Source organism: Siniperca chuatsi, linkage group LG7, assembly GCF_020085105.1.
Source record: "Siniperca chuatsi isolate FFG_IHB_CAS linkage group LG7, ASM2008510v1, whole genome shotgun sequence".
Classification (NCBI taxonomy): Eukaryota; Metazoa; Chordata; class Actinopteri; order Centrarchiformes; family Sinipercidae; genus Siniperca; species Siniperca chuatsi.
In genome coordinates, this window is record NC_058048.1 from 10,472,166 (window position 1) to 10,488,793 (window position 16,628).

The 16,628-nt window shown below is 40.9% G+C and overlaps 1 protein-coding gene across 1 annotated transcript in view; it reads left to right on the top strand.

The window, feature by feature from the left end:
* clmpb (CXADR like membrane protein b) overlaps positions 1-16,628 on the top strand; it is a 68,118-nt gene that overhangs the window by 43,001 nt on the left and 8,489 nt on the right. Inside the window, exons 2-4 of the mRNA XM_044201569.1 lie at positions 4,382-4,533; positions 10,659-10,863; positions 14,978-15,145. Of these exons, the coding sequence (XP_044057504.1) occupies positions 4,382-4,533; positions 10,659-10,863; positions 14,978-15,145 (525 nt within the window). The remainder of the gene's footprint in view (positions 1-4,381; positions 4,534-10,658; positions 10,864-14,977; positions 15,146-16,628) is intronic.

Genomic DNA, 16,628 nt, shown 5'->3' on the forward strand with positions numbered 1-16,628 from the left:
TTCACTGTTGTCTCATCAACCCTATGTTCCTCTCAGCAACTCAGCTAAAAACTAGTTTTATGTCAGCATTAAGAATGGAGGAATTGTATTTATATTTGCCATGTCAGAGTTTGCTAGTTACATGCATAAAGTCCTATATTTTAGAGCATTTGTATGGAGGTCATAGCCCAAACAATTATCTTTCTCCTGCATTTACTTCTGGTCCTTCATAAGCCTGTAATTGACAGAAGATAAACAGCTCTTTTACAGATTGGCAGGGTTAGGAGATGATTGTTACTTTTGCATGCTGCAGTGAGGCTGTACACGTTACTACGTTGACTTGAGTCTGTACCCTGGATGACAGCTGTATTCCAAATCAAAGGTTTATGTGCTGAGACGCTATTTACTGTCAACAAAAGATAGTCCCTCGTATCTCTGTTATGCAGATAAGCAGCAGGGGAACTGTCTTTGTGACAGGGCATGTGTTCACATAAAGTATACATCATACACACCAGCAGTCACGCATGTACATAAAATGTAGATGGGCGCACATGTTTTCTATACATGAAAAGCAGCGTGGATGCACACAACAGCAGCAGAAATAAAACCTCCAGTCTTTTTCTCCTTTTGTGCATCTGCTAACCTGTGTCTAAAACCACCTTTGTGCTGGTATAATCCATCCTCCACACCAGTGACTTACAGTAAGTGCTCAAAATAAGGCATTGCACCACCCCTCCACCCCTCCCTCAACCCATTTTTCTCTGTCCTTTCACTCATCTCCCCCCCTCTATCTCTCTGTCCCTCTCCCTTCTCTGATCTGCTGTGTTTGAGTACCAGAGGTCATAAGCTTTGGACATTGCAAAAGGCCCCAGCCAGGCCAATGTGCTGACTGAGGGGATATGGGGCTTGACTTTGGGAAGTGTGAAAGATCGAGGCCTGCCTTGTTTGTCTGTCTGTCCGTCTCACTGGCCACACTATAATAAGATTGCAGGACTCTGTAAGGCGGATTTACTGGAGCACAACTCCCCCTAGGGCCTTGTCATAGAAATGGGTTCCTCCATATTTCACCCTAGCCTCTCACTCACTCTCTTTGTCAAATCTTTTTTTCTCTCTCTCATTCTGACTCTCTCTTTCTAAACCTCTGGTGTTAGCTCCCACTTTCTCTTGTTAATTATGATGTGCGTCTTTCCTTTTTTTATGCGGGTAAAGCATGAACCACAAATGGAAGCATTAAGCTGAGTCAAACGGAGCCGAGAAAAGCAAACACAATGAAAGAGAAAGAGGGGTGGAGGATATGGCCCCAGCTACCAGTCCGCTCCACATTTATCTCTCCCTCAAGATGGCCATGTTTATTTAGATGGCTTTTCCCATGTCCTTATGGAATCTCATAAAGACATGTAAATGCATACACAGCACTGTGACCAGGAATGTTATCTAGGTTTAAGCTAATATGGTTCACAGTTTTTATTGTGTCTAGGTCACCTTACTGCAAATTGAAAACCAAGGTCATTGACTGAAACTTGACTGACAAAACAATTTTTCACATTGTGGGAGCATTTCTGCCACAGAGATGAATTCTGTTGTGTCTCATACTTGATGTTGACACAAATGATGGGGTCTTGCAGTCCAACCGTCCCAGCTGTGCACACTGTGCGGTGAATGAGGCCAATCTAAATGCGAGCGCAAACTCATATCAAGGCAAGCTTATTTTGGGAGCACTGTGTCATCCATTCCACAGCACAAAAGCCCCCCTGCAAGACCATAAATAAGAGGGAAATTGGGGAGCAGTGATTGTATACCATTGTCAATACCCATTTTGATTTATCTGTCAAGTCTTTCTGGCAAAAACTAAGACAATTATTTTTCTGTAAAATACGTTATTAATTAATTTATGGCACTCAAATCCTAATTGTTGGGCAATGAAGCACATTTTAGACACCAGCAATGCCAAATTTAGTGAGTTGACCCCAGTCATTGTTTGAAGGTCAATTTAAAGTCAGCTAGTGGCCCTCTCACTCTGGCTCTATCTATCTTTCAGGTAAACTCTTCCATTTACAGAGCCTACAGTTGAAGCGGTGGGCAGTTAAGTAGGAGGTGGGAGGTGAGAAAGGAAGCAGGGAGCTCTTATCAGGCCTGCTACACAGTGCTGGGTTCAGCCTTGGGCTGCTGATGAATGTGGGAGCACTGATTATAGAGGCTAGCCTGAGGAGCTAAGGGGAGACAGTGGGCACAGGTCTCCCAGCAGACTCCTATACCACCATCAGACATTAACTCACCCCATTAGGTCCAACCAACTGCACACACACACATGGTCTGACCATTCTCCCTCTTCAATATTCTTTACACTGCAAAGCTCTCTCTCTCTCTTTTCTGACATCCAAGTTAATATCAGCGGGGAGCCCACAAGACGAATGACCCGGCAAATGCTGCATTAAAAAGTCATAAATGGGGATACCTTCAGGGTCCAGGAGCTCCTGTGTGAGGAGGGGTGGCCCTTATTTTTCTGCTGACTAATGATTTGAACTGAGCAGGTGGTCCAACAGAACAGAAGGACCTCAGCAATTTGTCCTGTCACTCCTGGGCTGCTAAAACGGACACACAGACACTCTGCCAACCGTAAAGTGCTCTCTCTTTCTCTCTCTGTCCAACTGGTGAATGCCAATTGGAAACCTTAAACTTGATTGACAGTGAGTAGCCCGGAGCTCGGGTTTAGAGCGGAAGACTCACAAAGCAGAGACAGAGCTTAAACAAAACTTGAAGAACTGCTGAAATCTACCCAGATGATGTCATCTGTATGGAGAAGTGGTTTGTGTGAGGCTACTCTTCGCCCCTGTGTCCTGCGTCAGCACTGACTCATTGGTTTCACAGCACAGAGCTGACATTTTGATTGGCCCAAAGATTACTTATGGGACAGGGTGTTGGCTCCTGTGAGAGTGGACCAGTGAACAAGTGGACAGGCGCCCAGTGAGTGCTGATGCATTCACAGGCCACATTTGGCCTCCTGTGGAACATTTGACAGCATGTGATTGTGTCTGCTGAGCACTAAGGCATTCTTTCACTGAGTAGCTCTGGGTTGAATCACTCTACCGCAGACACATCACCTGTGATTGTACGTAGTTTTTGTTCAAATACATGTCCCACACCATGATGTTTATTTATTCTGTGCAAACAGGAGAAAATATTGAACCTCCGAGCTATTAAGCAGCATGATAATGAAAAGGAGATGAAACAATATTTACACATCCTGAACATTCCTGAATGATTCCAAATGAACATCTGCTGGCTGGATAACTTTATTTTAAGCACTCAGAATCCTCTGGAGCTATTGCCTCGCAATTAAATTAAAGGCAGGTAGTTAAGTTAAATGTTGTAGAGCTAAAAATATCTGTCACATTTGAATGCGAGCTCAGTGGAGCTCTGCAGTATTGTACAGTCTTTCTACCAGGTGGAGGGGGTCGAACATCTCAGCAGTGCTCCACCCCCTCTACTCACACACAAACACACACACACCAACACCATCCATAGCTTCAGCTATCAGCAAACTCCTGTGACGCATCTGGCTAATTCCACTCAAGCCTGCCGGGCTGTCCAGCATCCTCCAATAAATTAGCCTTGCTGCTCCCCCACTGAGACACAGGCCCTGACAGTCTGGCCGGTGCCCAAAGTCACTCGTTGTGCACACACTCATAATTAGTGCTACTTTTTACTGCAACCCAAGCTCTTCACTGAGTGGACTGTGGAATTGTTTGGTGTGTTTGCTATTATGGTTGCATGTTCCATTTGCACTAGTTGTGGATAGTGTCAAATCTGTTTCCGTACTGTTTACTTTGTCACATGTGATTGTAGGAAAGTGGCCAGGGCTAGTTTGGAAAATTTTAGTAATTCAAGTGACTCAATAACTGTATCTCTTCAGTTCTATAGCAGACGTGTCCATGTGCAGACAGTGTAGCTCCTCGGGAGTCAAAAGCTGTGTACCTTTCCTTCCCGGGCCACAGTTCCCCGCAGCTGTTGCTGTGAATAAGAATGTGTTGTTTGACTGCCCTTGTCAAAAGGGGTTAACAAAAAGAGCAACATAATACTTCTCTCTGACCTCCTATGCCAAACTCTATTTCCTGTAAAAAAAAAAAAAAAGAAAGAAAGAAAAAAGAATCCCCATTCCGTCTCTCTTCAGTGTCCGGGTGTGACATATCGCAGCATCTGTCAGATAGTGATTGGGATTCTGGGTCATATCTCTCGCTGCGTCTTCCGTCTCAATTTCCTGTATCGGCATGGTTTTGCTTCCTATCCGCAGCATCTGCCTCTTGTCTCAAGTTTAGATCGAGCAAGTGTCCCCATCTGACATCTCTCTGCCTCTCCCTCTCCTTTTTTCCCCTTTCCCTACCTCTCTCTTCCTCTCCCTCAGTTCTATTCAGCCTGCTGTCAGTGGGTGCCCAGACGGAGATGAAGAAGGTCGTTGGGGACAATGCCACCTTACCATGCCACCACCAGTTCCCGCCATCCAGCTCTCTTGACATTGAGTGGCTACTGCAGAAACCAAGCTCCAAACAGAAAGTGGTGAGATAAGATTTCTTTTACTTCTTTTACTTCCATTGTCATATGGTTTGTCAACACATTCACTGAAATGAGTCCCTTGGAAATTGTAAGTTCACTGTATCATGACTGTGATAACAAAGACTTATTGTTACTTAGGTTTTTAGGGCACACTTAAGCAACTGCAAAGTAAAGCTTTAACTGCCAACAGGAGCAGAATGATTTCTGTCCTCCTCAGAAGTAAAAAGTAAAACTGATTTTATACTACAGGCACAACGCAAACACAAGAACAACTTAAACACACTTTTGATGGCTTTGAATCCTGGGGTTACAAGTTTTGTGACCTTTGTTAGGGGAATATCAAAATGACAATGGGAACATTTGTGCCAAAACACAGACCTCTGTCTACTGCTGCTGCTGTTTCTTCCTCCTTCTTTATGTCTATCTCTCTCTCTCTCTCTCTCTCTTTCACACATACACTTTCCTCTATCTTTCCTCTATTTAAGTCATGCTTGTTGATTTCCAACAGGAGCCATAATAGTTACACATTAACTCAATGCCCAAAGTTACTGTGGCACTTCAAGTTTTAGTGCCTCTCACAAAGGAACAATCATGCCACAGAATGTTCCCCAACTCATTTTGTAGGTGTAACACTGGATTTTTTTCTAGAGCATGGCAGGCATAAACCCTGGATGTATAATAAGAACAGCCTTGCAGACAATTTTTTTCCGGTGGCCACTTGCGGTATTGCAACAAAAAAATTCCCCTGCGGCCCAAAAAGCATTTTCCCCAAAGGCCACAATTATAAAAGAGAAGTCTTTAAAACTCTTGGCAGAACACCTCAAACTGCAAACAAGGTCAATTATGACTCTTTCTGTTATGAACGTTTGATCCATGGAGGTTTTATATTTGCAAAATCTTCCTCGAGCCGAGAAAAGCGATTTAAAAATCTGTGACGTCATCACAATGTAAAGTCTGTGGGCCGAGGGAGAAACACTACTGTGCATATTCAGTGGGCTGCATTCCCCGGAAGTAAACCCGAGAGCTGGAAAACTTTTTTGGCATACGCGGCAGGCGAGCAATTCTCATTGGAATGAATAGGCGCCATTTTGGGGTCCAGTATCCAGTTCTTATAATCATATAGCATAAACACTAGGACTTGAATATGATTTTCATGTATTTTTTATAAATGTGACTGTACTTTGTCTAACACAGTAACAGTCTTAATGATGTTTTCACCACTTTCCATCTAATGAGTGGCTGTTAGCTTGGCATAACTAACACTAACCTGAAGAACTGGACGGTTTTAAGGTAGCTCAAAATCGCTAGCTCAAGCTAACATTAGCTAACAGGCAGAGCAGCATTGCTGCATTATTTCTCCTTAAAACAACTTAAGCAGAGACTTCAATTTCCTCTAGAAATTTTCACCAACACACAACTGATATGAGACTATGCACACACTCCTTTAAGCTCTAAGGAAGGCACACTGTTTCCAAAACGTTAGCTCATGGACTAGCATCTTTGCAACTTATTATACTTGTGTTGTGTTGTGTTGTTGTGATTTTCAAGGCTTCACATCATGAGATTGAATTACATCTGAGCATATTATCTGTTATAATCTCTGTCTTTTAAATTGTTTACCTATAAATTAACTACCACATAAGGTGAAAATTAGCAAACTTTTATGGTCAGACCAAAATGTTTAATTCCAAATACATGATTTATGTTATTACATGTTCTGCTATGCTTGGAAAATGCTCCACTTCCAGTGATATTTCTTTGGGTTTTCTTTGCTGAAAGTTAGAAACTACACAAAACATGAAATCAGTATATGGCAACTGATTCTAGACTTCATCATATCTTCTGTCTTGAGTGAAGCATCACCTAAATGAAATTCTTTAAATGGCCTTAACTTGGTTTTGTGTCTCACCACCTCTAAAGACGTTTTGGTATCGTTTCACTGGTTTTGAATCATTGCCTTTCTTTACCCAAATTGAACATAGTATCTGATAACAGACAGAGCGTAAAATCTCACCAGCCTTCTGTCGGAAGAAAGAGATTTCCTTTCCCTTTGGAAGTCGTTTGTTCATTCACTGATGTGTTGGTTAGCACACAGAAGCACAACACTGTGAGAAAGAAAAGAACAGGGGTGTGTGGAGGAGAAACAGAAGGGTCAGGAATGAAAGAAAGGGGAAAACAAGTGTCTTACGCTTTCATGATTCAGAGGGGGGCTGGCACATTGCTATGAATATTTAAAGGGAAGATAACATTGAAGACGCCATTAATTAAAATCAAACGTCTGAAAATTTGATTAGGAAAGAGACTGCGACTGTTGCTGAATGAATAAATCATTCTTTTGTTCTGCTGGAAGGCCATGTTGAGAGGGAGAGAGCATCTTGTCAACATTTAGCCTCTGTTAGCAAATATACAGGCTACATGTGTTAACACAGAGGGCTGGAGACAGGGCATGCAAAGGGCAATCTATGAATCTCACCAAAGTTCATCTACATTCTTTAAGATGAATGACTGTCCCTCATGGTTTTCACTGTGCTGACCTGAAACTATAAATATAGTTTCTCATAACACTGTGTATTAGTTACCATAGCGACAGCTGTGGCACAGACCTGGAAGGATGTCATTTTCTAAACAATGTAAAACAATGAAAGTAAGTTGCTTTAAAGTTGAAAATGTTAACATTCCACAAATTATCATCCTTTCTTGGAAAATACACCAGCAGCAGTGTGATACAAGGGCTTACTGCATGCTGTTGATTGTCAATGCAAACAAATGCTAAATTGCTGCCTTTCCAGCACACAAGTTTGAAAATACTTGATTGGCATTTATTACCAGGACATTTGTGACCCACTGAGCTGATTAATATTCATTAATAGTAGTGTGAGAAAGTGGAGCGTGTCTGCAACATTGGCAAATATGACAGTGTCTCTATTTTTCTGTATTTCTTCTTCTGTTTACTCTACTATTCAGAAGGATATATTAACGTTACATTATGGACAACAGTTTTAATACAAAACCTAAATGTCTTGAATGTTAATACTCTTAATTTGTGTGTAATCTGGTCTGAATAATCCTTAACAATCCCTCCATGATCAGAGAATAGGTGAATAGCTACCATGTATTACTCTGTTTTAACAAAGTATGATATGTGATATAAAATAAGAAAATAAGATACATAAATGAGAATATGATATTTTTGCCACACGTGTACAGGCGGAGTTCAGGTTCTGTTACACTTAATATTAATAAATGTTTTTATTTATGAAAATAACCTTGCAAGGCAACAAAAAATTAAATTAAAAACATTTTTACTGAAGTAAGTACACATAACTGAACCATTTGTTTCATTTAATGACATTCATTCAAAAAAGCTAGAGAAGGCAGGAACACTCCATGTCTGCATGAAGTATTTTCAGTTTTTACTGAATAAACAAACCACCTAATTTTAATTGCAAACTATGCTAACAGCCTGTGGCCATGTATTCCTCTTAAATTCCTCACACTCACCAGCACTTTTACTGTCTCTCTATCGGTGTCATAAGCATGTGTTCGGAGTACACCCTGACATAACCAGAAGCATAAATACGCATACACAATAAGCGTAGTCTATACTCATGTATATGTGAGTAATAAATGCCCAGGGTTCATGAAGGCAGCAGAAGTGTGCCCATAGGCAGATGCTTTTTAAAATACCTTTAAACCCTGTCCCACTTTGTTTAGGTGCCAGGGCCATGTCGCTATGTGCCTGTAGCTGTGGCACAGGAATGTATGTCTGTTTGCATTCAAAGTGTGTTTGTGCTCTACATGTTTGCTTAGAAGCTAGTTTGTGTGTGTAGGTCTGTGCATGTGTGTGTGTGTAAATGGCCAGTCGTCACCTGTGATCACAGCAGGTGCCCCTGTTTCTTAGGCACTGATGCGCTGTGGCACCAGCATTTAGCAGTCCCCATCTGCAGGCTCTCACTTGCCCTGAGTAATAGGCCACTGTGACAGCTGTGTTTGTTTGTGTTTGTGTATGTGGATGGAGAGAGAGAGAGAGAAAGAGAGAGAGGCAAAGAGAAACAAGGAGAGGATAGAAATATGCAAAGACATAAACAGGCAGAGGAGAGAAAATTAAAGCTATCCAGTACAAGTTTACAGATGTTAGATGTCTACACTGAAATTTACAGTCATCCGATTTTTCCTTTGAAGACCCGATCTTTGCAAACTTCGATGAACCCTGTGCTAAACATGAATGAAAAAAGAAATATAGAGTGTGTCACAAACACAAACTGTAACACAAACTTCTTTTTGTGAAGTAACCTAATTTTAATGTTTGTTCTAAAGTTCTGATATGATACAGTCAATGATTATTGTTTCTTGTGTGTTTTTGTATTTTATTTATTTTGTAATATAGACAAATGCAAATGTTCTCTAATAAGAAAAACATAAAAAAAACAAAATAACAATATATAGACAAAAAAGCCTTACCCACATGAGCTTATCTATGCATCTGAATTGAAATATGCATGCATATACACCTACATACATACACACATACATGCACTTTACGCATATGCATGCATATACACATTAAAGTATGTTTCCATGTGAGGTGCACACATACATACAAATACAGTATATGTATACACATATGCATACACATGCACATACTGTACATAACAGCATATTAATAGGCCTGCTATTCCCCCACAATAACACCTCAATTAAAGTATGAATGTACCTCAAAAGACCACCCCATTTTATCACGATTACCAGATGTGTTTATGTTTCTGAAAATGACTAATGCAATGCTACTGACTTAGCCAGGCCTTGCAAGTGATTCTCTTCATGCACGCAACAACCACAGCAAGACATTTTCACATTTTTGTTGCTAGTTTTTTATTTATTGATTGATTGATTGATTGATCATCTAACGTGTAAACAGTCATAACAGTCAAGTTTTATCACCTCACAATTCTCAGTAAATGTTCATTGTGAACACTAAATTGAGATATCCGGACGCCCCACATGTCATGTCCAGCTAGCCAACTAACATGCTAATATTCACACATGCAAAGTGTTTTTAAATGGTAACATTGTGGCACTATTAGATCCAGCTCTGACCAAAATCTAACATGGCACATGGCCTAATTTTGTAATTTTCATTTAAATCTGTTCAGTAGTTTTTTAGATTTCCTGCTAAATAACAAACAAGACAAAAATTGAATAAAAAAACATAACACATTTCTTGTCTGAACATATATTATAGGTCAATATGTCTTTTGGACTATGTCGGGTGTGAGATATTTGTTTAGTTCTCTAGCCTTTTCTTTTAGCCAGAGTGCTAACATCACATTAGTGCCACTGTGGGTATTTTAATCTTTTATCTCCAGAATAGATTTTTATTTGGTCAATTTGACAGCTCCGCTTGTAGAAAGAGCATCAGGAGATAACAGCGCTCACAGATAATCAGCTAAATGAATACTGGCAGGATACTGGCATTCCAGCAAATGCATTCATTTGTAAAATATTATTTCCCAAGTGTTAATTAAAAAGTGATTGTTAACAATGTTTCCCATGAGTGCTGGTATTCTGTTTTTTTCAAGACTGTGCAACCAGTGAGGGATTATGTGGATATGTTTGAGCTGAACGTACACCATCATTAGAGTTATATAATTTTAAATGTTAATGGCAGGCTACCAGTCAAATATATCAAGGGTATTACTGTGGGGACACAGAAATTAAGTTTAGTAAGTCACAAACGAGTTGTTACGTGATATGAAAGCCTTACTTGAGGGATTGGTTGCATTAATTAGATGAATACTGATATCACCAACAATTAAAATGTTAGTTTATGTTACCAGGTCCAAGAGGAAATTGGAAACTTCTTCTAAAAGAAAGAGTAAGGCAAGTTAAGTGGCAGTGGGACAACTGTGATTTGATCTAGCCCTCGGTGCTGTAGAAGGACGCATTAGGATCTTGTCACACAAGAGAGTTTGGTATTTAGGATTTAGTCTCAAAAACACGACAGAAGGACAGATGCCTGCTAAACTTCCTGCTGAACAACAGTCTCTCTCTCTCTCAAGGCCTGAGTTGAATACAATAAACAATGTTAAAATAAATCTCAAAATTTCTTCTCCCTTTAATATATCTAGATTATTACCTTCTTTGGAGGCCAGGTGTACACCAATGAGGCGACAGGCAGTGAGGCCAGCCGTCTTTCCTTTGCTGGGGAGTACCTGGGGGGAGACGCCTCCCTGCTGATCAGTGACCTCCTGCTGACCGACTCTGGGGAATACTACTGTAAAGTCAAGACTGGGGGAAAGTACCACTGGAGCCAGGTCAACCTCATTGTGCTGGGTGAGTGTTGTCAGACACATTGTAATACACACACACACACACTCAGGTGGCAGACAGATACGCACACACAGGTGCCCACACGCATGCACATCCGCTCACATGCCATCAGGTTATGAAGAGACCCAAACCCATTTGTACATATATACACACTCTCTCTCTCTCACACACACACACACACACACACACAGACCTAATCACTGAATCATTAGCCTGGCACATTTCCTCCATCATGCTGACTGATCTAATGATTCAATTTGATTCAGACAGAGTGATTTGATTTCACTCATGCTGTTTGGGTTTGTTTGGATTGGTTTGTTGATGAGGTGAGACCAGAAACATACAACTGGGTCTGGAAGAGCATAGAACTGATTGATTATGTTAGGGTCTGAGTTACATGGACAAGCATCAAGTTATATTCTTTATATGCCTATAGCACAGGCTAATACATTTGTGTCCTCCATGAGCGCTATGAGAAAACAGAAAACAGACCCTGCTCTAAGTTTGAGGGTCTTTCTGTAATGAAATTCAGTTACTGAAAATGATATTGAAAAAACTGTCATCAATCTAACTACTGATAAGCTACTTAGGAAATGTATTTGTACCAGTCATGTCTAAGCTCTTGCAACAATAGAAAAGCCTGTTTTAGCCTCATACACCACAGCAAAGTCATTATTGTACATTTTATCCCCTTCTTTTTCATTCTTTTTGTTTTCCTCATTTGACCAATATACAGATGGTTATAAATGGCTTAGCAACTAGCTCAGTGGTAATATGTGTCTCTGCATGCATATCTCAAATAGCTAAACAACTCTGAAGGACAGACAGCAAAAGGGGAGCGGCTGTACCACAAAAGCCAGCCACAAAGTCCAGCGGGAGGAGCAAGATCGTTCTCAATGTCAGAAAAGAAGGCGATTTATTAAAACATCATGGGAGATTAGTTCAACCCGCGGTTATTGGTTTTCTAATGGAACAGTCTGTTAATCCTCTCGCTCTCACTCTCCTCTCTCTCTTCCATAAAGACATTTCAGTGAGTTAGTGCCTTGATTTTTACAAATTGCCCTCAGCTTTGCGGTGACACTTTCGATTTTGAGAGAGAGACGAACATTTGCATTTTTCTCTCGCTCCCCATGCTAAGATAATAGCTTGGCATAAGACAGTGTGTGAGTGCGTGCCAGGGTTTATGCATGCCTCCAGTGGTTGTGTGTGTGTTTATGTGCAAGCTTGCACATTAATGCCTGGATGCCTGCACAGAGTGTGTGGATTTGCATGTGCAGATTTTTGACTTAGTGTGTTTGAGTGTGTATGTGTTTATTTGTGTGTGTGTGTGTGTGTTTCATGTTCTTATATCCCAGTGAGGACTTTAACCTGAATGCACACTAACCCATGGGGACTTGTTTCACCATGGGGACAGACATTGAGGTCCCCATGGGTAGAGACTGCTTTTTGAGGGATAAAACTTCGTTTTAGGGTTCAGATTACAGTTGGGTTAAGGTTAGGATCAGTGTAAGGGGTTAAGGTTAGGCACTTAGTTGTGATGGTTAAGGTTAGGGTAAGGGGCTAGGGAAAGCATTATGACAGCCCCCCACGGGGATAGTTAAACAAACTAGTGAGTGTGTGTGTGTGTGTGTGTGTGTGAGGGAGGACTGGAACACGTTTTTTATCTACAGACGAGGACATTTTTGGAAAGTGAGGACATTTTGGCCGGCCCTCACAACATCAATGGGCTGTTTGAAGGTTAAGACTTGGTTTTAAAGGTTAGGTTAGAATTAGGTTAAGGTTAGGGTTAGGCATTTAGTTGTGATGGTTAAAGCTGCAGTAGGCAACAATTGAACATACACAATGGAAAACCTTTTGCGTCTCTCTCTGCTGCTCTTATCACTCCGCTAACCCCCTCCCACCAAACCCACCACTTCGTATGGCAGCAAAAGGAGCCGGTTGCCCTGCAAAACCTCATCCCTCGTAGGGCTCGCTCTCCACGGCGAGATCCCGGTCCCTCTCGCCACTCAAAGACGCTCCTCCAGCACTTCACCGCCCCAAGGCACAGCGCCCCAGGCTTCAGAGGCAGGTGCAACGCCGTCTAACATGATGGATGAGAGGATGAGAGGCTAGTACTCAACACACACCACTGTCCCCCCTCAAAAGTTATTCCTCTCTGTCTGTCATCATGCCTCTTTGCCACTCGTCAATACAAGCACCATGGTATCGAACATAATGAGCCCGAAGCTCCGTGTAGAGCCGGGACGTGTTCCCACACAGTGTTTTGTACTATACGCTGTTGTTTGCAAAGGAGGGAGGGGCAGTTTTTTGTTTCTCAGCCACTGTGTTTGCAAATATCCTGAAGCCTCACACTGAAGATATTGAGCTTGACTGAGTGAGAGCATGCGCAGGAGGGGGGCTGCACAGCGTGTGCAAGAGCAGTGATCGACACTGCGATGGAAACTCCTCTTGGCTCTGATTGGTTGTTTTCGTTCTGGCGCGGTGGATTCTTGCAAATTACATTACTTATTAGGAGGAGCCTGAGGAGCCGGATGTTTTCACAGATTATCTGGCTCATTTACTATATAGTGACAGTTTCAGCAAATATATTTTATATAATATAAAAAAGTTATTTTGATAAATGTTCACTACTGAACCATTAAGGTCAGGGTAAGGGGCTAGGGAATGCATTATGTCAGTGATGGTCACAGATAGAAGTACAAGGATTTGTGGTGTGTTTATGTGTGTCTGGGGTTATGTGTGCCAACTGCTCCTGCTGCAGTTAGGCCTAACTGACCCTGACAGAGCTGCGAGATGCACAGACAGATGGGGACGGGACAGAGAAAAGGTGGGATAGATGAACAAAGGAAGGGATACACATAAGCTATCTGGCTTTATGTGCCAGCTACCACTAACTCACTACATTTTAGCATTACAGAGTTACTTATACTGCAACTTTGCTGACAAGCAGAAACAAAAATACAAAATAGATGTTTAAATTTAGTTCACCACTGATCTAAAAATATGTCACTTGGAAGGGAGAAAACAGTGTGCTATTTTCCTGCTTTTATAGCTTTGCAGTGCCTCTCAGCGTGCACTTAAACAGAGCAGCTGTACGGGGCTCAGCAGGCACCAGCTATACTGTACTATGCCTCCAGCTACTGGACTATGAATAAAACCTTTGACCAGTGGAGAACATATTACCACAAGCGTTCACAGCCAGCTCTGGGGTCACATTGATCCATTCCCTATGGGACAGTGATGGTGTGCTAGATTGATTTATTCTTATTAAAAATTCTAAATGACACCAGTAATGGATATAGATAGGCACAATTCAAATAAAGTTTATAATGTATGTTAAACATTTCAACTTTATGCAGCTTAACAACTTGTGTTATTATTATCTCACTTTTATTCCTCTGCTGTTCATTTTATGTCGTGTTTTATTCTGAGGTGATATACACTGTTTCACTTGGCTTTACATTATGGAATAACTCATGCTACAGTAAATTTTCTATTTAAAGAGAAAATCCATTGTGAACTATAATTCAGCTCATTTTAGACACTTAGAGAATAATATCATCACTGACCTATCCATCGACGATTATTTGTTTGAGGTTTTACACTTTATTTTATAATAGCAATAACAGTTCAAAATTAGGAAATGTGTCTATATTCTCCGTATAATCACACAGGCCAGTTTCAGTACTTACTTATGAGTCTCTCATTCATTTTCAAATGGAACAACTAAAGAAAGCCTGTTCTGATGTTGCTACAGATTCATCTTTGGTCTTGTATCTTATCTTGTAATTTAAAAGATTACTTCATATCCACAAATTAAATAATTAGCAAAAGCTCATGTAAATTTAGATGAATGTATTTGCCATTTTGTTTTTTATTTTTACTTTATTTTTACACAAAAAAATACAAACTACACATATTACTGATACAGTACATGTTCTATTAATTTGTTCTGTTATTACATCACAGTAGGTAAAAGGCATCAACTAAATGGTTGAAATTATATGCAAAACTCAAAATTATAAGTATATCTGTACCAATGTGATAAAGAACAAACGTCTGCTTGTTTGTTGCACATTTGTATTAAAATGGTTCTGATTCCCATGTGTTCGTACAGTCAAACCCTCCAAGCCTAGATGCTGGATGGATGGCAAACTCCTGGAGGGCAGTGATGTCAAGCTGAGCTGTAAGTCCAGCGATGGTTCTGACCCCATCAGCTACAAGTGGGAGCGAGTACTAGACAAAGGCAAGAGTCTGGGCAAATTGCCAAACCTGGCACTGATAGGTAAGGAAAATAATTGGCATTACACTGACATGCTGATTCACCATTCAAGCCCTCTGAAGAGAAATACTTTGAAGAATAATTTTCATATTTGTGATTTTTATACACTGACATGCTGATTCACCATTCAAGCCCTCTGAAGAGAAATACTTTGAAGAATCATTTTCATATTTGTGATTTTTATAGGCTGCATTTATCCAAGGAGGTGTTTTGCTAAGCACACCGCCTTTTCCTCCTCCTAACTTTACATTCATACTTTTGCAGACACTGCCACCTAAATCTGCCCAGTACAACCACATCCTCCTGGTGGCTCTCTGAGCTCATTCACCAGATCAATTAACAGTTACAATGCTTTACTAAAGGGCACTTAGATGGGCTCAATTAGGCCACTGATACTGCATGCCTTTCTTCCCTTTAGACCAGTACCAGTACTACCATCTATAGCTAAAGACCACATTATGCATACTATATATTTGTTTCCAGGAAATCAAACAGAACACAGCCCTGTGATTTCTAGTTGTACTCTGTTGGGATGAGTTATATAAACATGAGGATCCAGGCTGATACTGTGATCTAATGAAGATGTCTGTGACATTGAAATGTCAGCCTGGCTCAAGCGAATTATACCTGCAGGCATGAAGTCAGTCAGTCAATGTTTTCTTGGATTGTGTGTAGAAAGTGGAGAAAATCAAATGTTATACACAGGACTGGACTGGTCCAGGAAAACTGGACTGGCAGCTCTCACTACATTCTGTACCAAATAAAACATTGGCTTGGTAGTCGCCCTAAGGCACACTTCATTCACATGGTGTGGATTCTGGCATTCCTCTTGGATCATAACCAAGCATATCTGCCTCTAAATAGTAACAGAGACAGTTTATAGCAGAAAAGATAATGGTAATGCACTTTCTCTACTGTGTGTTCTCTAAACCGGCATAAACACCCCCGGGGTGCCAACCTCTCTGTCTCAGTTTTCCCTCCAGTGTTCAACTGGCATCCGTGATGGCATGTGCCCAGACAAAAACCTTCAAATTAATGACCTCCACCAAACAACACCTGTTCAGTCTAATTAGTTTTCATTGGACAATAACACACAGCGTCAGCAGCCATTATTTATGGGTCTGGTGAAAGGTATTATCACATGGTTGTCATTGGCATGGATGACTAAATATCCCATGGGGCTGTGGGGCTCGTTTTCTCAGACACACCCCTGCTACTCCCTTCAAGTACTCCTCAGTGTGATGGCCCTCATTCTTAAATAAACACTATCTCTCTCTTGCTCCCTCATGCTTCTTCCTTCTAACTATCTCTCTCTCTTTCTTCAGCCATAATATAATAAAGTTGTCTCTCTTGTCCTGCAAATGTCATTGACATTGAGGATAAACACGTAGGAATGCAAAACAATATACAGTAGACACTTGCACCCAAATTGTTTGTAAAAACATCATTTGTAAAAGCTAACTGTCTCACCAGACTTCCGCTTACT